This window comes from Diabrotica undecimpunctata, chromosome 9 (assembly GCF_040954645.1).
Source record: "Diabrotica undecimpunctata isolate CICGRU chromosome 9, icDiaUnde3, whole genome shotgun sequence".
In the NCBI taxonomy this organism is placed as follows: Eukaryota; Metazoa; Arthropoda; class Insecta; order Coleoptera; family Chrysomelidae; genus Diabrotica; species Diabrotica undecimpunctata.
The window spans coordinates 121680958-121706185 of NC_092811.1; the positions used below are offsets into that span (position 1 = coordinate 121680958).

Consider the following 25228-nt stretch of genomic DNA (forward strand, 5'->3'; position numbering starts at 1 on the left):
CGACTGCGTTTTTATCGAAAACGGTTGAAATTATCATGTTTAAACAAGAGTACCAATTTTATTTAAGAATGATGTTTACGTCATATTTTCTAATAAAAATTACTAAAATGTTTCATCAGAAAAAGTTTAGACTCAATTCGATTAGGAATGATCCACGTGGCGCCCTCTATGACAAAACGTAAAATTGTAAATAAAATACTATTTATTGTCTAAGATTATGCCTCTGTGCCAATTTAGATAGCAATTTATAAATATACAGGGAAACTATTAGCAAAAAACGAAAAACAAAAATTAACTTTAACACCCTGTATCTTTTTTCTCAGCAACATTTTATTAAGGCATATTTGGCCCAATAGCCATATTTTGGTCCAAATAACCTGTCCTTAGTCTATGTCCCAATAGTTATGACTTACCCTGTATAACCTCTTTATAGACTTATGACAGTCATTTTATAGCTTAAAGAAAAATCAAGTATGGAATACGATCTACATAAATACATATATGCATAAAAAGAACGGACAACAGCAACAGAATTGAATAAAACATCAAAGTCAACACCCAAAATTTCGAAATATCGAATTTTTTTTATTCTTCAATGTATTTTGGCGAAGATTTTTTTCTTTAGTTTGTAGAATCTTAGGTTATAAGTTTGAGTTTCTGCGATCAATAAAATTTTTCATAATATCTGAGTATATTATTGTTCACTCGTATTTTTTGACTAGCATAATTGCAATATGTTGGATAAATGATGTTTACCATTTAAATATAAGACTTTTACAGTACCATATTTAATTTATTTGTGCCATAAATAAGTAAAAAACCAAGATTAACCATTTTAAATGATTAAATTTAAAAATTTTAACTTCCTGCATTAGCTTAGTTTGGGGTATGACATACCCCGGAGTCCCCGGAATTTATCTAGGCACACTAACGCAGGGTTAAGCATATTTTAAATGCCTCACATTTATTGCCAAAACTTAAAACTAAAACTTCATGCTTTAAGTTTTGAAGGTTAGGATTGTATTGATCTCATGAGAATCATAAAAAATGGCAAAAATCGCGCCACGTTAATTTATTTAACACCTTTATAAAGTGAGTTTATTTGCGCCAAAATACAAAAAATGCATACGAAAGCTGAACTCTTTACCTTTAAACCACACCTTGATTTTTGTCGATAGGACACTTTGATCAAAATATACCGAATTTTTACCGTCGACCTAATAAACTTTTTATTGAACATTGATTTCGCGCGCGTAATCGACATTCAAAATCGACGGTCGCTCCAAGCGTTGTTTGTGAGAGAACGGTTTATTCTACACAAAAAGTTCTAATATTCATTTTTGTTTAAAATTATCTCAGCTACATGTTTTATTTAAAACATTTTTTTCTACGGCGTACCTACAGATTCTTAGCAAATCAATTTTTTTGCGTTTTTACCCCCTACGAGGGGGGTTTTAGGGTGAAGCCCGGTGGTAAACTTTTTTGCATCTTTTTTATGGTCCCAAAATTAATATTCTCGGCAAAATTCAGCTTGTTCGTACGATTTTGAGAGGTTCAACGGTATTTTCGTCTCTGACGACTAACTAATAGAACAGTTGCTTTTGATGTACTGTATAGACTATAGCGTATACCAGTGTTTCCCAAAGTGGGGGTCGCCATGAGGTACTAGGGGGGTCGCCGAACATTTCCAAAATAAGACAAAAGCACCACTTTGTTAGATCATGTATTTTTATTTTAACAACGCCGTAAATAGAAATTAACAATTAATTATCAGACAAAATATAAAACTAAATATTAAAGTCCGTAAAAATAAAAGAGTAAAACAAAGTCAAATATGTATTATAATCTTAATAAGAGCTATGCGCCTGTTTCTGTGAACTGGGGGTATTCCTGCATCTTTTCGGTCCAAAATTGGTCCGAGTTCTGGGAAAAAAATTGGAGCTTCAACATTCCATCATTTGATATTTCAATAAGTTTTTCTTTCATGTTTATTGGTATTTCAACATGCTGAAAGGAATCGGCTAAAAACGGATTTAGTATCCATCTGCAACTGTCGTAACTGTTTTGAATTTCTTCGGGGAAATAATCACAGAGCTGTTGTTTTAAATTGAGCAAAGTAACATGCATGTCAGCAAAAACTTGTTCAAAATTTGTAGCACTGTAATTGGATACATTTTCCATAATTTCCTGAAGGCACTGGAATGAATCGAGTTGTTTTTTGCCAAGTGAGGTCGACCATAAATCGATTTTTCTTAGAAACGTCGCGACCTTGTAAATTACTGTTCAAAATATTTAATTGCTCGAAAATATCAGCAAGGAAACCTAGTTTTAGAAGCCAAATAGGATCGGAAAATTGATTTTCATATGGGGACTTCTCATCTTTCAAGTACATTAAAAGCTCTGCTCTTAAGTGAAATACTCTTTTTAAGACGTTGTCCCTTGAAAGCCACCTTACTTCGGTGTGATAGAGAAGATTTTCAAATAAAGCACCCATGTCTTCGCAAATTTTTCTAAAAATACGGGTCTGCAAAGCTTTTCCTTTAATGGAATTTACAATTTTAATGATGGTTTTCATAACACAGTCCATTTCAGGAGGTAAAGCTTTGGACGCAAGAGCTTCTCGATGTAAAAAACAATGTCTCCATTTGGCATTATTTCTTGTAATTTGACGACAAGACCAGATTTATGTCCTGTCATAGCTTTAGCGCCATCTGTGCATATAGCAATACATTTACCCCAGTCAATATCATATTTACTTGTACGTTTCACAAAAGTGTCGAGTAAACATTTTCCAGTGGTATTGGTCTCCAATGGGGAACAAAATAAAATATCTTCTTGAATGTCATTATTTGTATCATATCTTACAAACGTAATGAATTGATCACAGTTAGATATATCTGTGGATTCGTTCATTTGAATAGAGAAGTACGTGCATTTATTAAGATTTTCCACAACTTGCGCTTGAATATCTTCTGCCATATCACTAATTCTTCTTTGGATAGTATTATTTGACAGAGGTATTGTATTTAATTTTGCAGCCTCTCTTTCCCCACACATTATATGTACCATTTCAAAAGCTGCTAGAAAAATCAGATTTTCAGCAAAATTGTGTGCGGATTACTAGTTTTGGCAACACGATAAGCAACTTTATAACTTGCTAATAATGCTTTTTCATTAGTAATGGTTGCCAAGGGAAAACTGTTTTGCTGTTTATGAAGGACGTTCAGCTTTCTTTCAAAGAATTCTACGGGCTTGTCTTTTTTATCTGGATGTTTGCTATTTAAATGTCGAAGTAACTTTGATGGCTTCATGCTTTCTTTTGACAAGACTTGTCCACAAATAACACATTGTGGTTTATTGGAAATAACGGTAAAACCATATTTAAGATATTCATCAATGTAGAATCTGTTTTTCTTTTTATTGCTGCTACTGCCATTTTCAGACGTAGATGGTTCTGCACTTCTTTTAAAAAACTTATCCATAATTTATAATTTATCGTAGACGTAAATACGTAAACGGGAATACGTAAGTCGTAAAATATTTACTCATTACTCAACACCGCGTTCGCCACCATAGGCTGTTTGGATTCGAACTGAGGTTTCGTTGCGCATTGCCGCTTATATAAAGCCAAAACGAGGCTACGAGAACGTTCCAGAGTGCCATCTAGTAGACACAAGCTAATATGTCGCGGTGTACAATGTGCAGTCGACTTCTTATTATTTATTTTTATTGTAAATGATATTCTGGCAGAAGTACCTACTACTAATTACTAGTGGGACAGATCCCAATCATTAAAATAATTGTATTAAAATAAAATAATTGTTTTTGATTTAAACTTAAACAGTAAAGTAAAATTAAATTTGAGAAACCATCAGATAATTGTAAATTAGGCACGCTATTTCTGTCAAATAATATTGAATAAATGAGTGGGGGGAAATTGGGGTGTCGCGAACAAATTTTTTAGCAAAAAGGGGTCGCGGTTTAGATAAGTTTGGGAAACTCCGGCGTATACAATATTAGTATTTCTTGATTTGTTAAGTTACTTGTCTGTGAGTGTCTTGTCTTGAGTCAAGTATGTCACACAAAAATTGTCATTATTATTGTCAGTGTCAATTAAGTCATGCTAAAGTAAATATACCGTAATGATTCCATCGGACATAGTTATAGATATAAACGACGACGATGATTTAGAAGAGAATTCGTCGCTCGAACTACAAGAATCGAATAAAATCGATACTGAAGAATGCAAAATAACTACAATAATCCCAGTAACCACCGAAGACGAATCGAAACCAAGCACTTCTAATGCCGAACCCAACTGTTCACAAAATCCCTTGCAAGTAGCAATTAAACTCAACATGGATAGCCGCCTCATTGGCCTCGAAGATTTAGACGAACAATTAACACAGGAACAGATAATGCTCTTTCAAGAATTCATCAGAATACAGTCTCGAACGAAAGTATCTACAAATGAAATAGCTGTAGGTTCCAATGTATTGGACGTACACACTGAAATACCCGACGTTTCCTTGTACCCTCCTCCCCCTTACGCGTCCCATGAGAATTCCAGACAAATATACATGCAACACTCAACAACATACAGCGGTCCTGCTCCCTCTTACTCTGAAATGTATGTGACTTTTACATCGGAACGATTGAGGAACCAATTTGTGAGGAAAGTGTATTCTATTCTAACGGTGCAGTTGTGTATTACGTTTGGTTTTGTTTTACTTACTGTATTTTACGATCCCGTTAAAACCTTTGTTTCGACTACTCCAGTATTGCCTTATCTATCCATGGCCACATTAGTAGCTCTTCTGATATTGCTCAGTTGTTCGGTTCCGATGAGACGGCATTATCCATTAAACGCTATTCTTCTGTTGGTTTTTACCCTAGCGTTTACCTACACGATGAGTTACATTGCTTGCCAGTACTCTGACAAAGCTGTACTGTATGCAACTGGTGGCACAGCTCTCATATGTGCATCAATTATGATTTTAGCGTGGTTAAACTTTTTCGATATCACCACGTGGAAATTCTTTTTGATGGCAGCGTTTTTAATTATTGTTTTAGTGGGTGTAGTTATGACGGTCATCTTTTCGCTCGTAGGCGGTAGTCAGGTTTTTAATATAATTTTTGGTCTTGTCATGGTTGTTTTCTTTAGTATATATTTGTTATACGACACACAAAAACTTCTTGGTGGAGGCAGGATCGCCTTGTCTGAAGAGGAGTATATACTAGGAGCTATATCCCTGTATGTAGATATTATGCTTATTTTTAATTATATAATGCTAATCTGTCTAAGACGATAATATTATGTTTTGATGAAACATGTCTATCATTATTGTAAAAGTAAACGCTTAAAAATAAATTTTATAAAAGTAAATCTGCTAATTTTGTTATTGATTTCTTTACAATTGGCGATATACGAGGCGTGTTTTTTAAGTAAGTACCGTTTTGGAATTAAAAAAAGACGTGCAAAGATATTGCAATAATTTTATTTTTACATGAAGTACCTTAATCTACTTTTCTACATAATTTCCGTGAATATTGAGGCACTTGTCATAACGTGGCACCAGTTTTTGAATACCCTCCTGATAAAATTCTGCTGCCTGACTTGTTAACCACTGCATCACAAATGTTTTGACTTCGTTATCGTCTTGAAGACGCTGACCGCCCAGGTGATTCTTCAAGTGCTGGAACAAATGGTAGTCGCTGGGCGCCAGATCAGGGCTGTATGGAGAATGATCTAGAGTTTCCCATTTAAATGATTTGATGAGATCTTTGGTCTGATTAGCCACATGTGGACGGGCATTGTCATGCAGCAAAACGATACTCTTACTCAACTTGCCACGTCTTTTGTTCTGGATTGCACGACGCAGATTTTTCAATGTCTCACAATAAGACGCTGCATTGATTGTCTCATTACGATGCAGAAACTCCACTAGCAATACTCCTTTTCTGTCCCAAAAAACTGTGCACATGATTTTCCGGGCAGAAATTGTTTGCTTAAACTTCAATCTTTTGGGTGATGATGAATGTCGCCATTCCATGGATTGTTGTTTCGATTCTGGTGTGACGTAGGCCACCCACGTTTCGTCACCAGTAACAATTTGGTCTAAAAAATCTTCACCTTCACTGTGGTACCGCTCAAGGAAAGTCAATGCACTGCCTAAACGTTGGGTTTTGTGCAAATCCGTCAACATTTTTGGAACCCAACGTGAACACAATTTCCGGTAATTCAAGTTCTCGGTAACAATGCGATACAAAACACTACGAGAATACTGAGGAAAGCAGTCAGACAATGATGAAATTGTAAAGCGTCTGTTTTCTCTCACCTTTTCGTCCACTTTCTGCACCAAATTTTCATTAACGACCGAAGGACGCCCACTCCGTTCTTCATCATGCACATTTGTGCGGCCATCTTTAAATGCTCTTACCCATTTCCTTACCATTCCATCATCATAATGTTTTGTCCGTAAACTTCAACGATCTCACTATGAATATCGATCGGTTTTACGCCTTTAGCACTAAGAAATCGTATAACAGCCCGTACTTCACAATCAGCGAGACGCAAGATTGTGTAGACATCTTAAACACTGGAGTAAACAAGTATACAATGAAGAATCAGACTGTAATGGCGTCAGTGCGTAGACAAGAGATGTAGGTAACCAGCGCTCATGCGCGGAACGCCGACCGTAGCGCTGCGGCGGCGGAATCGCAAAAACGGTACTTACTTAAAAAACGTGCCTCGTACAAACTTCAGTAAGGTGTAGCTGCTGCAGCTATTTTCGAAGACCGCACTTCTGTTATCCGCCTAGCCAAGGAGTGTAGTATACAGTGCTAGACAAAAGTCCCTTCTCTCCTCCTATCTTTTAAATGGTTATACTTATAATACTAAAATTTGGAGGAAGGAAATAAACGAATCACATCAAAGAGTGTTAATACATATCAGAAAGGATTGTAACAGCAAAGATAAGAATGGAGAAGGAAGACCTGAACATCATCGGAGTATACGGCCCAGAAACAAGTCAGAGGGAAGATGATAATATTGGGGAATTTTAACGCTCGAATAGGTAATCAAGTAATACCCGGAAATAAGCAAAAACATAACCAGTATACTATCACCATTATTATTCAACTTGTACTCAGAGGACATCTTTGCACATGCTCTAGATGAACCACAAGAAGGAATAAAAGTCAATGGAAAAATCGTGAACAATATCAGGTATGCCGATGATACAGTACTGATTGCTGGCAGTGAAGAAGAACTACAAATTCTGTTAACCAAAGTAGTGCGAGTAGGAGAACTATATGGCCTTAAGGCGAATGTAAAAAAAAACCAAAACAATGGTAATTTCAAAAAAACACACCAGTTATAAACATACTAGTCGACAACAATCTAGTTGAACAAGTGAAAAAGTTTAAGTATCTAGGCTGTTGGATACATGAAACCTTAGACCAAGAACAAGAGGTTAAATGTAGAATAGAACAGGCAAGAAACACCTTCTTAAAGATGCGACAGTTACTCACTACCCGTAATCTTGATTTGTCCCTACGATACCGCATGATAAAGTGTTATGTATATAGTGTACTATTACACGGCGCTTGGACTGCGTTAGAAATGAAGAAGTTTTAAGGCGTATGAACAGAGAACTTAAACTAACAGAAATTATCAAGAAGCGTAAAACGTCTTATCTTGGACACATATTTAGACACGACAGGTATAACTTCCTTCAGCTTATTATAGAAGGGAAAACAGAAGGCAGACGCGGCCCGGGTAGACGACAAATGACCTGGCTGCGCAACATCAAAGATTGGATAGGATTAGACTTTCAAAGTTTAATAAGGAAAGCCCAAAATAGGGAAGACTTTGCAGAGGTCATCGCCAACCTTCGCTAAGAAGACGGCACCTAAAGAAGAAGATAACCAGTATGTTAAAACAAAAATGTAGAACTGATGATAAACTTCTGCACGAATAACGAACTTAGAATAAATATCAGATTTTTTGACCACAAAGACCAACACAAATATACATTTAATAACACCCGTGGACAAAGATCTATGATAGATTATATTATAAGCAACAGAGATATACATCTATCGAAAATAATCGACGTAAGATGCCTCAACTCAGCAGATGTTGGTAGCCGACCATAGCCTAGTATTATGTAAAATAAGAAATATCCTGAAATATTTTATTTTTAAAATGCTATAGAATGCACCAACCACCGCACCATAAGCCTGATGTCTCACACACTTAAAATGTTTTTGAAGATCATCCATAAACGCATTTACCAAATACTTGATAATGGATATTGAAGAAACCCAATTTGGATTCCATAGAGGCGTAGGTACCCGTGAAGCTCTCTTTGCATTCAACGTACTAATCCAGAGATGCTTGGATGTGAACCAAGATATGTACGTCTGTTTCATAGATTACAACAAGGTTTTCGATAAAGTCCGCCACGAAGAGCTAATGGACGTCCTCAAAGCAAAACAATTACAATACAATGACCTTCGAATTGTAACAAATCTATATTATAAACAGCAGGCACACATACGCATTAATAAACACAGATCAGAAGAGTTCGAAATTAAAAGAGGAGTGCGATAGGGGTGTATATTATTGTCACCACTACTATTCAGTGCAATCCGAGAGGTGTGGGAAACAAACCACATTTCAGCGGGCTGGAAAAAAGGTAACATTATCAAGCTTCCAAAAAAAGGCAACCTCACACTGTGCAAAAATTGGAGAGGAATAACCTTGCTTACTGTCATAAATAAAATTTTCACGACCATCATACTGAAAAGAATAACAAACAAGGTTGAGTTTCGAGCTAATCAAGCAGGCTTTAGACCAGAATCCTCCTGCATAGACCACATTAATACTGTGAGGGTAATAATGGAACAATCGGTTGAATGGAACACACCCCTATACATGATTTTTGTTGATTTTGAACGTGTCTTTGATAGCTTGTCTCACGCTGCTGTATGGAAAATTTTAGAGCTAAGAAACATCCCGAAAAAAATAATTTCTATTATAAAGTCACTATATACTGATGCGAAATGCAGCGTGACACACAATGGCATCAACAGTGACGAATTCGACGTACTTACTGGAGTTAGACAGGGATGCGTGCTTTCTCCGTTTCTTTTTAACATAGTTATAGACTATGTTCTCTCAAAACTAGACTCCGACACAAGAGGGATACAATGTACGTTAACCACACGCCTAAGCGATCTAGAATACGCGGACGATATCTGACTATTAGGTCAAAGGTTCCAAGATCTGGCTTACCAATTGGAAACACTTTCCACTGAAGCCAATAAAATAGGTTTGAAAATCAATATTAGTAAAACCAAGTCCATGAGAATAAATGCAAGGAGCAACACGCTATTTACTATCGACAATATGCAGATTGAAAATGTGGAAAACTTTACGTATCTTGGAAGTGTCATAACAGAAAACAGAGGTACAGAAGACGATATTGTCATGTCTGTTCTACTCTACGGATGTGAAACCTGGAAAGTGACAAACACCCTCACAGACAAACTGCAGGTCTTTGTTAACAAATGTTTACGAAGAATTGTCCGTATATTCTGGCCTAACACCATCAGAAACGAAGATCTGCTACACCTGACCGAACAAAAGAGGGTACAAAATGAAATTAAGTCCAGAAAGTGGGGTTGGATCGGTCACACACTCCGAAAAAATAGTTCCAGTATCGCAAAGACTGCCCTAGAGTGGAATCCCCAAGGGAAAAGAAAAAGAGGTCGCCCAGTACAAACTTGGAGAAGATCCATCATGGACGAGATAAGAGGCCAAGGAAAGTCTTGGAATGAAGTGAAGGCCTTAGCGCAAAATAGAACCCGATGGCGCGTTTTCACTGAAGCTCTATGCTCCACTTAGGAGTTCAAGAACCTTGACCTCCTAACTCCTATATATATATAATATACTATTCAATGCATACTCTGAAGAAATTATGAAAAGAGCTCTTGAGGGAGAAACAGCAGAAATAAAGGTCAATGGAACACCAATTAACAACATCAGATATGCGGACGATACTATCATAATAGCAGACAAGAAGAATATGGATTATCAATAAACATCAAGAAAACTAAATTTATGATGATATCAAAAACCCAAAATAATGATGAAAGCCTGACAATTAACGATAAAACTATAGAACAAGTTGAAAACTACAATTATCTTGGCACATTAATTAATCACACGAACGATTACTCCGAAGAAATCGAAGTTCGAATAGAGAAAGCACAAACAAACTTCAATAAAATGAGAAAGGTACTTTGTGCAAGAGAACTGAAATTAGACTTGAGAGTTAGCTGGCAAACTAGGCTGTTATATTTTCTCGACTCTGCTTTACGGGATAGAAGCATGGGCACTTAACGCGTCGACTACTAAAAAGTTGGAAGCATTTGAACTGTGGCTGTATAGAAGAATCCTGAAGATAGAGCATGTAACAAACAACGAAGTCATGGGAAGAGTCAACAAAATAATATAAATATTGGAAACCATCAAGACGCGAAAGCTGCAATACCTGGGACATGTGATGCGTAATGAAAGATACTTCATACTTCAATTAATTATACAAGGGAAAATCCAGGGCAAGAGAAGTGTAGGAAGGAGAAGAATCTCATGGTTGGGTATCTTGGAATACGCGACACACGTACGACAACGGACGAAAAGAACACGACAGACAAGAAAGAAAAGACAGACGATAGATTACTATTGACACAAACGACTAAGAAGTGCCAGATGACAGACCAGAAAAGAATTGACAAACTCAAAGTGACAGAAGAAATCCCAGACGAAGACAATTGGACTGTTTAATAGGTGACAAAGGACATTTGACAGGTGCGCCATTTTTAAAATATAGTCGGTACTGCGTATGTGTAGGGGGCGTGGCTTACAATGCTGTCGAGATTTCTTACATGTTCCCGTGCTCATTTCCCACGCTCAACCGGCCTAACCTCTGCTGTTGCCGTGTATAAAAGTAAACTGAATCTCAAATATCTATTTTGGTAATGCCTTCAAACTTCTCAATATTGAACTGGTAATACCTAATATACCACAAGAACAGACACAGATTCGACATTGTTTATTATTTGTTATTGTTATTATTTAATATTATATATTTTAGTTTCTCCTCCATGACTCTAATTCTCCATTTTTCTGAAAGTATACACAAGATTTTTATAATGCGACCTAATAAAATTCCGTCTTCTATTGAACATTTCATTAAAACAAAACCTCATAATAAAGTTTCGGTAGCTTCGTTCTTAGCAGTAAAAAAAGACCCTACGGATTCTGACAAAGACCAAGCTAATCAAATCAGACTGGGAGGAGCTAACAATGCTATTTGGGTACAAACTGTTCTCATGCCCTGCACGAATATACTTTCAAAGTATAATACCTGCAATCTGGCCCAAAAGAACGCTAATAACAACAACTTAATGTAGAAACCTATGTATGTAGAAACTTATTAAAATGTTATGTCAATTTCGTAACCGTTTTGTATACATACTCTCCCTCTCTATTCCAAATAAAGTGTAGGTAAAATGTAATATTTAGAAAAACTTTTTAGCATATTTAATCTAAAAATCATTCGTGAAAAGTACTGTGCAAAGTACTTACCGATTCTCCTCAACAATGATTATCGGAACACAGCTACAAATTATCCATGAAATACACCAATCGCACTTCGCAAATTTAAGCTTTATCGAAATCTGCGAATTTCACGAATACCGTTAAAGTGATGAAAATTTTGATACAAATAAATTTTCCAAACTGTATAATGAATGACTGACGTAAATATACAAAAAGACAAACTATTTATAGGTAAACGACTTTGTTAACACGACCGAAATCACTAACATACTGAAGAGACCAACCAGCTTTATCAGGTGATAAAGCCGGTGATTTCATTCGATAGAAATTATTTTAGTCATAGCTTATAAGGTATGGTCTATTTTTTTATATTAGATGCAATAGACTTGTTTGAATGTTGATGAGTAAGGTTTGTGTTCTCTGGAGCTCCGATAAAATATCAGGCTTCAGTGGCAATTGATTAATTCACAAAAAGATAAAGCGTCTTAGGAGACGTAATAAGGCGTTAACTACTGACCTCTCCTACTGATTAAAAACTCACCAAGAATTTGATAAAAGTATAGAAACAATGACCAATAACATATGTTCAAGGAATAAAATGCAACAATTATCGAAAATAAATAAGCGATACGATAGCAGGAACAATAAAACTATGACGGAATTGAATTGACACAGGACTAGAAATCCTGCAGATAAAACTATTTTGTACAATGCCGCACAAAAAAAACGAAGTGTTCCATAAAAATTCAGAGAGATCAAAAGGCCAATTATTCAAATATATATATATATATATATATATATATATATATATATATATATATATATATATATATATATATATATATATATATATATATACACCTGACTTCGATCTAATTACTTTGTAGGGGTAGCGTTTTAAATAAAACGAGCAGTTCTAATTTATATAAATAGTTTACAATTCGATAGCACACAGTAATTCGTACGCTGGTTTCTCGAAAGATCACTTCAAGCATGCTTCTGATAATCTTCCAATCCAGATTTTCTAATGCATGCCCTATATTAGGTAAGGCCAGATTCTTGATTCATAATTGCACACAATTTTCTTCAAATTAGTTAGAGCACTAATAGACTTCCTGGACACCGTATACAGCAAAGATCGAGGACCATCTGCTAATCTCAGTACTCTTCCAACTTTAGGCTGCTGATTTTTTAACTCGTCCAAACGACCGAACTTCTTAAATAATACGGACGAGATTCCTTTAGTCATCTCAAGGTCTTCGTTAACACAGTGGGCTAGAGAGACGTTATGCGGAACACTAAAAAAATTCTGCTGAACTACTATAGTCACGCTGAATCTAGCACTCTTTTTCTCTGCGTAATTTGACATAAATTCATTAAAGCTTGGTCGCCGGTCATCTTGGATCTCATGTTGAAGGGTTCGTGCTGCTTCTGTTTCATTTGAGTCAGCATAAGGTGCAAGACGATTTATGTGAACTACTTTTGGTTTACCTTTCGGCAACTTCTTAATTCGGTATATTACGTCATTTATTCTCTTTTTAATTTCATACGGACCTTCCCATCGTCTTTGCAGTTTAGGAGACAAGCCTCGACGTTGTGGATTATAAAGCCAAACAAGATTACCTACTTCAAAGCTTTCATTCTTGCATCGAGAATCATATTGATCTTTCATTCTGTCATCAGTTTACCCAATAGAACCGTTCTCGAACCTTTTGCAGAGTCTTCGTAATACCAAAGTGTCCATCTGATGCACCGTCATGCAACTGACACTTTACTTTTAGGTACAATCAACTGGAGCTTAGATTCTGTACCATCATCGTTCTCAAAGGTTCTATACAGAAGATCATCTTTTAGTACTAGGCAATTCCATTGGCTCCAGAAAGACTTGACTTCTTGACTACACGCACTAATGTCTTGTCAAGAAGGTCTTTCACTTCGACGCATCCAATCCAATACCCTTTTTATACACGGATCATTTGCTTGAGAGTCTTGTAGGTGTTGAGGCTGCTATTGATCATTAATGACGGTGGTTCGTCTCACAGAGCAAAGTCGTTCTTCTAATTTAAGACAGTGATTACAATTTGCACTGCATGGCCGTCTTGACTGAGCATCAGCATTTGAATGACTTTTTATAGCCCAGTGTTCGATCTGTTTTAGCTTTCTGACTGATTATTTTCTTGCAATTTACGGCGAATGTGACCTACGTCGCCACCATTCCAACATCTGGGTTCGCGTCTCTTCGGCATCGTGTTACGAACTACCTTCCGTACGATTGTCTACAGACGTTTATCGTTTTGTTTGTCGCTCTCTTTAGAGGTTCGTACTCGATAGCTCCTGAAGCTTGACTACCTGTTTCGTGTTCCAAGGCAATGACGAGCGCTTCATCTAAAACTTTCGGTCTTGCTAGTCGTAAAGCTTTCTGTAGTTCACTGTAGTTAAATATTTTTTTTTAATATGAAAAATCTCGTTAAACAAGAATTATACTTTGAACTGCCGCCATCAAATTGTATTGTAGAGAGGTGGCTACATCTGAAACATCGGTAAATTTATCATCGATAGATAGCATTAATTTCTACTTCGAAATGCTTCAAAAGAAACGTCATACTAACAGGGTTGCCATATCAATTAATTTGTACAATACTTTTGCAGATTACAAAAAAATTTAATAAGAATGTTATCGGTTTGAATTTTGAACTGGCCATGCTGAAACTTACAGAATACAATTACGATTTGGCCTTGAAGTAAACGTAGATTTTTTTTATTCTGTAGCCCTGATACAACGTTTTGTTTTCTTTATTTAATACCAATTTATAAAAAAAAGTACTAAATCCAATTATATAATTTTAGGTTAACAGAGAAATCATCGAGACAATGGTGAAGGCATATGGCAAAATATTCGGCAACCTGAAACCAGTATTCGATGGCAGAAACAACCTCTACACCAGAGATCCCCTTCCCATCGGTAATTCCCGCGAAGAACTCGAAGTTACTCTACCGGGCGAAGGCAAGGATAGACTATTCAGAGTTAGCATCAAATGGGTAGCTCAAGTCTCCTTGTACGGTCTCGAAGAAGCTCTAGAAGGCCGAACTAGACAAATTCCGTTCGAAGCTATTTTGGCTTTGGACGTCGTCATGAGGCATTTGCCCTCTATGAGCTACACGCCCGTAGGAAGAAGTTTTTTCAGTAGTCCTGAGGGATATTATCATCCGTTAGGTAAGTTTGGTATCTAAAAGAATTATATTTACCATTGTAACGTTATTTTTTTAATTAGGCGGTGGTAGAGAAGTCTGGTTTGGATTTCATCAATCTGTAAGACCTAGTCAATGGAAAATGATGCTCAATATTGATGGTAAGTAATCTTTCATTGTTTTATAGTGTAATTGTTATTTTGTTATTGATTGATTTCAAAATTCTAATGGCTGCGACATGATGTTCACTGGGAATTCTTTCTTTATTTCTACAATACATACTTCAAAATGTTAATTTATCAGACCTGTTGGTTATTTAATTGTCGTGTTTACCTGGATAGGAATGTAAAGAGTGCTATCTTGATCTGTTTAGGCACACAGGTAGTCCTTAAAGTACTCAAAAAAGGGCGCCAGAATGTTGACAAATTGAGATTCTAACGATGAGATCGGAAATGAGGTATCCTGAATGTTCACTTGTTCAAAAATCCTCTTCAGCGAATGAGCGCAGTATCACTTGCACCTGCCCTAGCTGCTTGTGGAAATAAGTTTGTTTTTCTTTTGGAAGTACCAGGCTTTTGAGAGATCGTTTTCACATAATGTGAACCTTACAAGGAGGGAGAATTGGGCGATTACTGGTTGAAATTTTTAATTTGTATTTTATCTGTAGAAAAAATGATATCCCTGGTTGATACCAAAATGGTGACATCTTATACTAACATGGTGTCTAATAAGAAAATTTAGAGATGGAAAAAAGTTCAAATCCAGTAGCATATTGTAGTGTGGCGGCGACATCAAGAACATTCAGAGATAAAGCTCATACTAGAAATGTAAAGGAACATTTAAAAGTTTGTTGCATTCGATTCGTATGAGTGTCAGGAAATTTTGTGAACAATGATAATGTGGAAAATGATTTGACAAAATGATAATGTGGAAATGAAAATTGCATTATTGAACAAGGAAAATGCATTTTCCAAAGTGCATTTATACATTTTAGAGCTATAACTTTAATTTCATTTTCATCCTAATCAATATCAATATAATAATACAAATTTCTCCCGCAGGAGTTTGTGGTGTTCTGGAGCCTGTAGTTCTTGTAGCTTTTCTTCTACCTGTTCATCCCATGGACTGTCATCACTCTCGACATAAGATACTTCTGTTTCACTTGCATCAGATGATGACAATGGCTCTTTACGTTTCTTTGTATTTGTATTTTTACTTGGTACTGGAGTTTCAAGCGAATCAGCAATTTTTCGAACTTTATTTCTTTTTCCATTTCCTTTCTGCTTTCTAAAATCCTCCTGTTCCTTCATGCTCAATATTTAAGGGGGTAATTGTAAACACTTAATGTACTTAGTACTTACTTCTTGTAGTAAATAACCTTCAAATTAACATTTTAGGCAATATAAGGATTCTCATAGTAGCTATAAATTATATAATCTCTATACTTACCTAATACAGAGATATGAAATTTGTAAAATATTGGCACTGCTCTAAATCGATTTGTGTTTAAAAACAATCAAATTTAAGTTGCACAAAATGGGGATTCACTTGGCCTGTAAACACCTGAATGTCATTTCACAGAATAAGCAAAGATGGAATTGCAATGCTGTGTATGTGACATTGTTGCCATATTTCATTTGTAGCCGTCGGGAGTACTGTTTCCAATTACCCACCTGACCCTATATGCAAATGTTTAAGTGCTCTTTTAACTTAATTCTATTTTCTAGTGTCTGCAACGGCATTTTACAAAGCGCAACCTGTGATAGAGTTTATGTGCGAAGTCCTGGACATTCGAGACATAAACGAACAGAGGAAACCTCTAACAGACAGCCAACGTGTGAAGTTTACAAAAGAAATCAAGGGTCTCAAAATAGAAATAACGCATTGTGGAGCGATGAGGCGAAAATACAGAGTCTGTAACGTGACGAGAAGGCCTGCACAGATGCAATCGTAAGTACATAATCACAACTTTCTAGTAGAATTGACACACAATTTTATATGTTCACATTACTCTTTTTTATCTTGGTCTGTTGATCCTTTCCTCTGTCTTTCTTAACATATTTCAATAAACAAACTAAACAGATTATGCTCCTATAAAATTAACACAAATTAAAAACGAACAAGTAGGAAAAAGAAAAACTTATTAGAAAACTATTGTTTATATTTTAATTCAATTCGGCGATTTCCTTTATTTGAAAAATGTTAATAACAGAATCGTAGAAAGAGGATTTTGTCATTAATCCATTTAAAAGGCGTTACTCAATGGAAATTAAAGAAAGTGACGACATTCGATCTTGCAATTGGGTATTTCTTTGGCATGTTCTAATCCGTTTCATTGTTGAAAAATTTCTGTTCTAATCCGTTTCATTGTTAAAAAACTTTTTTCAACAGATGCACTTGTAGCCAGAATTGCTAAAAATAGGTTTGCCACTTTAAAATCTTCCGGAAATGCATTATGAAGCTCTGAGACTTTAAATATTGATACAATTCTTGTACATTTTTTTGAATATAGTCTGGATCATTATAAAGAACTGTCAATTCTGTTTTTAACTTAATGTGTCAAATTTTTGTCCATATAGCTTTACGAGTCGATGAAAGGCGCTATCTGGGAATTTGTTTCTATGATTTTTAAAATTGTCGGATTGGCAACGAATTGGTAATTCGTTGCCTCTTATTAGGTTTGGGGACATCATCATTTACAAAATCCTTTTGTTTTGACCATAGACTTTCAAAATTATTCCGCTCTAATTGCAAACATTCGAGAAATTCATTAACCTTTCTCGTGCAAAATCCAATGTCATACATTTTTTTTTGTAAAATATCAAACAAAATTTCTGATTTTGGTAGAATAACCTCAAACCGTGTACCGACGCATTCTTCGTATATCCTGGACCGAACATGTCACCAACATAGAGGTATTCCAAAGAATCGGAAAGGAGAAAGAAATCGTGAGCACAATCAAACAAAGAAAGCTTGAATATCTAGGCCACATATTGAGACACGATATGCACCGTCTACTGCAATTGATTGTCCACAATTGCAACAATGCAAAATAAATCTCCACCAATTAATTTATAAATTTAATATTGTGAACATATTTTTAGTTTTGTGTTAATTTTCTTTGTTATGTTACATTATCATGTAGCTAATTCAGTATACCAGACATGTTCTTACAAAAATTGCTATTTCTTGTTTTTCATTCTTTTTTGTCGTGCTTAAAATATTCAGGACGATGTGTTTATAGTTATATGTCGTTTTTTTTTATTATAGATTTCCACTTCAGTTAGAAAACGGCCAAACTGTCGAATGTACAGTGGCGAAATATTTCTTGGACAAGTACAAAATGAAATTAAGATACCCCCACTTGCCATGCCTCCAGGTTGGCCAAGAACACAAGCACACATACCTACCATTAGAAGTTTGCAACATTGTTGCCGGACAAAGGTGTATAAAGAAGTTAACGGACATGCAGACTTCGACAATGATCAAAGCAACAGCGAGGTAAGAACTTGCAAATTTTAGTAATTCAATATCTAAGCACTATCATAATGTACAGTTTAAAAAAAATACTAGGGTCATAATTATATTATGAAATGCAGATTTTCGGTTCTTAAAATCTACATACACATTTAGTGTTATATATAAAACAGTGGTAATTAAAACATGCAAAAAATACTTACACTAAATTATTTTTTTTTAATTGGAAACATATGCGCAACAAAAAATATTAATTGACGAGCAAGAGCTTTTCGAGGAACGATCCATCATTTAATAAATAAACTTTACATAACTATGCTGTATAATTTATTTCGAAACGGGCAAATTATTCATTTATAGATATTACAAAGAAAAGGTCTCTAAAACGTTTTTGGGCAAGCCAAAAAAATTCACATTATAAGCCATGAATGAATCAAATAAATAAATGTTCAAAAAGAAAACAGAATTGTGAACGATAGAAATAATCGAAAATTTATCAGTGTAGTCTGTAACTGTAACAAACAAGTTAAGAAAACACTAAGTTGTCACGTCACTAAAGACGTCATGCGTAAGTCTGTCAGTAATTTCCCCGATTCAAATTCATAATAGGCAACTTACATTACGCGGCTCAGAGTAGTGGGTCAGGCTCTAGACATTAGTAAAAGAAGGTATAGAGCCGAAGAAACTCGAAAGCTTCCGATTGGCTTTAGAATTGACCGTCATTGACTCCCACCGGTCTCCTAGACAAGCTGTGTCTACTGAAAGGTTACAGCATGTTTTCGCGTCGCGTTTGAAATTCGAAATGACAGTACTTAAAGCGTTAAATGGGAACTTATATACAGAGAAATAATTATCCGGGGCAATTTGGGCTGAATAAAAAAATTTTTAAACTTTGTTTATTCTTTTTTAAGATAATTAATTGTTTTTCTTCGAAGATTTTGAGATATTTATACAAAAACCTTCTTACGAAGATTTGTAATACGTAGATACCTTATACAGAATGGAATTTGAATTACGTGAATTAAAACTTCATAAGTTTTTTTGATCGCTACACTGTTCCACTATGTATGTCTTTAAGCAGACAATTTACTTTTTTTATTAACGATTACCGCTTCAGTACATCTGAAATAGATAGCTAGCTAGATATTAAAGCTACTAATTTCCTTCTAATGTAAATTGTGACAGTTTGTTTATTATTCTGATCGTACCGTAATGTGTAGACACTAATGTTTCCTTGTGGTTTCAGATCGGCACCCGACAGAGAGCGTGAAATCAACAACTTAGTCCGTCGAGCCGACTTCAACAACGACGAATACGTACAAGAATTCGGTCTGACCATCAGCAACAACATGATGGAGGTCAGAGGGAGGGTTTTGCCCCCGCCAAAATTACAATACGGCGGTCGGGTGGCCTCCCTCAGTGGACAGGTGGGCTGGCACGTTAGTTTCCAGTTGTATTTTATTTTCTTTTTAGCTTAGCTTGTATAGAGGAAGATTGCAGGATGCGCACAATTTATTTTGGTCCACGTTACTGGTAAAAATGTCGAAAACATAAAGAATATGCTATCAAGTAGGTAAAAAAGGGTGGTGACTAAGTGGAATAATTTAGAAACTAAATTAGTAAGTTCACATAAACCAATAACATTAAACATATTAGCCTATGTTGTATTCAAAGGTAACTATGGTATATTTGAACAGTTTTGATGTGCACCTATATAGCATTACGCAAATACTCCCCCTCTCTGTCTCTCTTTGTGTTTCCCTCTCTCTCTCTCTCGCCCTATCTACCTTTCCTTATCTTTCTAACTCTTATCTCTCATTTTTTATCTTTGTCCCTTTCATTTGCTTACACTCTGTCTTTCTATGTCTCTCTCCCCTTCTCTCGATGAAATTCATTTTAAACTACTGAGTTTCCGGGTTGGATCGCGTCGAATTTTGCTGCGTTGAGCTTTCGACACCCTCTCTGGAGACTTCATCTGGACTTCCGGGGCCTAATGAGGATCTTGGCGAGTCTAATGACTCACTAAGATTGCTTCTACTATACAATTTACTATTCACTTATATTTGAACAAGTCTTCTTCACTACTTGATTACTAAAACTTAATAACATCCCTACATGCATATCAACAACAACTTTTAACAACATTTTGAGGAAGGGTCTTTAATCAAAATTTGCAAATTTTATCATATAATTTTTGTATGACTGTTTTGTATGTCGATATTTAAATGAAAACGTAAAACTATCGAGTATCATTTCGAAATGATAACATTTTAACAATAAAAACTCTTTTCTCAATAGATAATACCACTTTTCTAGCATATCAGCCGTTTTTTGACCTATCTTAGCATTGTTGCTGATATAAAATATAGTATGTCTATATAGTTTGAAAGTATAGCATTCAATATCATCAGGAGTTTCGAAACCTGAGTTTACTGAGGTACTTCTACTGCATAATTTACTATTTACTTACGATTTGAACAACCCTTTTCCAGTACTTGACTACTAAAAAACAATTAAGTGATTTTAACAGCGGTATAAATTGCTATATCCTGTTATAAACTTTACTCGGGTACTTATATACCTAGCAGTTCAACAACATTTTGAGAATTTTCAAATTCTTTTAAACAATTTTTGTACGGGCGTTTTGTATGTCGATATTTAAACGAAAACGTAAAATGATGGAGTGTTATGTCGATCCAAAAACAGAAACGGTAACATTTGAACACTTTTAACTCTTTCCTCGATCGATAATACCAATTTTCTGGCGTATCTGCGGTTTCTTGACCTATCTTAGCACTGTTGCCGATATAAAATATGGTGTGTCTATACGGTTTGAGTGCTAGATAGTTATTTTACACGACAGTGTAGTCTAAAGTCTAACAAGGAAAGATGTAACCAGAAGGTATTTGTCTATTGCTAAAAGTCCCTGTCAAAAAAGTTCAAATATATCATAGTTACATTTTAGGGTTACATCACACATGTTAACCTGCAATCTTCACAGTGTAAATCTTTAATTTGCCTTTTACAGTAGTACATTAATATGGGGTTCACAATTGTGGTGATTGTGTATTTTTGACGTACATTTTGCTTGAACTGTTGGTAGTGTTGGTAGCACATATGTCCGTTCTTTGAAAAACAGCAAGATCGATGTTTTTTCATAATATTGTGATAGTTATTTTGTCAGTCTCGATTAATTTTCGTTTTCTATTTTTATTTTAATAAATTAGTTTTTGTTGCGATTAGTAATACAGTTAGAAAATTCATATTAATTTGTGCAATAGTGATTTTATAACGCATTTTGAAATTTTCTGTATTACTAAGCGATTTTTGTAGAGTTGATCGTTATATAGCATGGTTATTATACGTGTTTGTTTGTTAATTATTAGAGATATCACCAAATACTTTAACAAATAGCTAAGTAGTAGGTTGGTCAATAAGTTGTGTAGTTTAAAAAAATATTTTATCATTCAGTATTAATCCCAATGAACTCCAATACTCAAGTTGTAGTAAATTCTAATTTTTTGATGCTATACCTGAAGTTAGAATCCGAAAAAATGTCAAAATACACTTCTTACTAATGTGAGAACAGCCAGAAGTCAGGGGGAGCTAAACCAGTGTGAATGTCGCAATAATTCTTACTTTAATTAGCTAATTGTCGCGATAGTTTCTTAAATTATGTGAGAGAAATATGTTGTTTTGATGAAAAATAAATTTTTCTTCTATAAACCAGATCTTCACGAATTTTTATATTTTAAGTTTATTTTTTTACACGATAAAAGTTTCTTATGCATCTCAGCTAGTACATTTTTGACCAATTTTTTGCTTCATAGCACTTCTCTCTAACACGTTTTGTTTTTTGTACTTGTATGACACTGGTAATAAATGAGTCTTGTTCTACTTTAGTTTTATGACCGTAGAAGATTGTATGAAAACGCTTACAGTCTCTTCTTCTTCTTCTTCTTCTTAGCCTTCTGTCGTCCATGTTTGCACATAGGCCTCTCCCAACTCCTTCCATCGGTCTCTATCCTGAGCAACATATTTCCAATTTGTTCCGGCTATTCTTTTAATATCATCAACCCATCTCATCTGTGGTCTTCCTCTTGGTCGTTTACTTTCGTAAGGTCTCCAATGTTGTATTGTAGTATTCCAACGTTGGTCTTTTTGTCTAGCAGTGTGGCCCGCGAAGCTCCATTTAAGTTTAGCAATTTTTGTTGCTATGTCCTCGACTTTTGTTTTGGATCTTACCCAGTCGTTCCTCTTTTTATCTGACAGTCGTATACCTAACATTGCTCTTTCCATTGTTCTTTCTGTTGTGGCTAGTTTATTCATGTTTGCCTTGGTTAAGGTCCAGGTTTGACATCCATATGTCATGATAGGAAGGATGCATTGGTTGAACACTTTGCTCCTCAAGTATTGGGGTATTTTGCGGTTCTTAAGTATCCAACTAAGTTTTCCAAATCCTGCCCATGCTAGTCTTGCTCTTCTAGTAATTTCCGCACTTTGGTTCTCTTTGTCAAGTCTCAGGATTTGGCCTAGGTAGATATATTCCTGGATTTGTTCTATCTCACTGCCATTTATAGTTATACGTCTGGGGTCATCTGTGTTTGTCATTATTTTTGTTTTTGTTTCATATTCATTTTTAGGCCGACGTATTGGGAACTGGCTGCTAGTTCCCCCATCATAATTTGCAGTTCCTCGAATGTGCTCGCTATAATCACTACGTCGTCAGCGAATCTGAGGTGTTTAACTTGTTGCCATTAACGTTAATGCCATAGGTTGACCAATTTGTAGTTTTGAAGACGTCTTCTAGGGCTAGGTTGAAAAGCTTTGGCGATATTACGTCTCCATGTCTCACTCCTCTCTATATTATGTATTAGTTGCCTATGTCTCGAATCTATTCTACAATTATTAATAGCTTGTTCTATGGCCCACAGATATAAACATATATTTGGTGGTAAAGACGTAGTATCCTTTATAAAAATAGGAAGACTAAGATGGGCAGGACATCTGGCAAGATCACAGCAGAACAACCCTCCTAGAAGAATCCTTATGTCACAACCTGTGGGAAGTAGAAAAAGGGGTAGACCAAAACTCAGATGGAGGGATGGTGTAGATGAGGATGGTAGACAAATAGGCGCAGCAAACTGGCAGCAGTTGGCAATGGATAGAACTGACTGGCGTAATAGACTTGGGAAGGTCGAGGCTATTTTATAGGGCTGTAGCACCAATGATGATGATGATGTATTACTAGACTCTCGTTCCAGTCTTTAGGGATCTTGCTATTATGGAGACATCTATTAAATAGCTCTGTTAGTACAGGGATTGTTAATGTCTTGCTTGTTTTCAAGAGCTCGGCAATTATACCGTCGTGTCCTGGAGCTTTATTATTTTTTAGCTCTTTTAAAGCTCTTTCTATTTCGAATCCCTTTATATTTGGTAGTACTTCTGATCCCACGTTTTTTATTTTTCTTTTGATGTTCTCCTTTGTTGTTTCATTAGGCTGGCCTTGCGAGCTGTACAAGGATGTGTAGAAGTCTTCGACAATATTTGATATTTTATATTTGTCCTTCTCTACCTTATTGTTGGCGTCTTTAATTTTGATGATTTTTTGAACTCCCAGTGCGGGTCTTAGACATTTTAAGCCTCTGTTGTTTTCAATGACTCGCTCTATTTATTAAGTTCTTGTTCCATTTTTGTATGTCGCGTTTTAGTTACAGTCTCTAGAAGTATTTACGTATTTACGTCTTTTATCTATATTTTCACCCACTGTGCAAGTGTTCGTGATCTTTTTCTCGCGGTACGACCCATGTGAGACACTACCTCTTCTTCAAAACTAGACATTACTCCTAGACAGACTCCTATACGCTCATGGATTGGCCAGACGAATTTAAGACTTTGAAAATAAAATCAGTCAGGAAATAAGACGTTTTGGAAATACATACAATTTTCAAATGCATTTTTAAATGGTAAATAAGTCGTTTTGGTACATAAAACGTTATTCTAGACCTGAAGAAAGCTATAATGTTTTCAATAAAATAAAAAATCGAAATTTTGGATTTAAGACACTCTGGAAATAAGCTCTCCAATCATCGCTCTTATTAAATGTCCTTTTATAAAAAATTGCCCAATTAACTGAGTAACTATATCCGACCATACATTTAATTTTTGTGGTCTTTAAGTATGGTTTTCACATATCCATTACCTCACTCCAATACCTTAAATTTTGGCATTTACATTCCCAGATAGTGTAAGTATTGCTTCGTCGGAAAAACATATTTTGTTAACGAAGTTCTTCTCGGTTACAATTTTATTCATCATTACTTCACTAAACTGTAATCTATGGTCATAGTCATCTTCATTTCGTATTTCATAATTCGTATATTAACTGACCTTTACGTGGGGATGTATGTGGATCTTCAATGAAACTCAGCATTAAATCTAACGTTTTATTGTAATTTATAACAGTTTTTGGTTTACCTTTTCGAATGCCATCTTTTACTCTTCCTGTTTCCATAAAGCACTTTACAATTTTTTGTACCGTCGCCTTATGGATATCGTTTGGGAAAGTATTGTTGAACAAATTGGCTACTTCACTATAAGATATTTTTCTATTGCAGTAGCCCCTCATCATTAAAACAGTAATTCGCTCTTTTCATTAAAATCATCTTTATTGAAGAGCTTTTAAAAACATAAAACAACTGTCAGATTTAGTTCTTAATACAAGTTATTTTACAAATCCTTTCAATTAACGTCAAGCTACTATTAGTTTTATGAATTAATGTCAAAATCACAGCATTCTCTATTTACTCAATTACTTCAAAACTATTTGGCATTGAGAAGTTTCATTTATGTAAGACCTTCGTGATTAGATGAAATACCAAGTGTTACATAATATGGTTGAACTCATATTGAGAAGTCCAATGATTATAC

General features: G+C 35.3%; 2 protein-coding genes across 8 annotated transcripts in view; both read left to right on the forward strand.

Moving 5' to 3' along the window:
- AGO1 (protein argonaute-1) overlaps positions 1-25228 on the forward strand; it is a 118156-nt gene that overhangs the window by 62748 nt on the left and 30180 nt on the right. For 6 of the 7 annotated variants that reach the window (XM_072545137.1, XM_072545142.1, XM_072545136.1 and 3 more), the window contains 5 exons: positions 14480-14846; positions 14905-14982; positions 16549-16771; positions 18092-18322; positions 19545-19737. In XM_072545137.1, coding sequence (XP_072401238.1) covers positions 14480-14846; positions 14905-14982; positions 16549-16771; positions 18092-18322; positions 19545-19737 — 1092 coding nt within the window. The remainder of the gene's footprint in view (positions 1-14479; positions 14847-14904; positions 14983-16548; positions 16772-18091; positions 18323-19544; positions 19738-25228) is intronic. The other variant, XM_072545139.1, reaches the window with a different exon arrangement.
- LOC140449966 (protein lifeguard 2-like) lies at positions 3939-5378 on the forward strand. The gene has a single exon (XM_072543382.1). The coding sequence runs from the start codon at positions 4143-4145 to the stop codon at positions 5310-5312; it is 1170 nt and encodes a 389-aa protein (XP_072399483.1). The 5' UTR covers positions 3939-4142; the 3' UTR covers positions 5313-5378.

Coding starts and splice junctions, on each gene's coding strand:
- LOC140449966 (XM_072543382.1), top strand. CDS start 4,143: ATGATTCCATCGGACATAGTTATAGATATAAACGACGACGATGATTTA.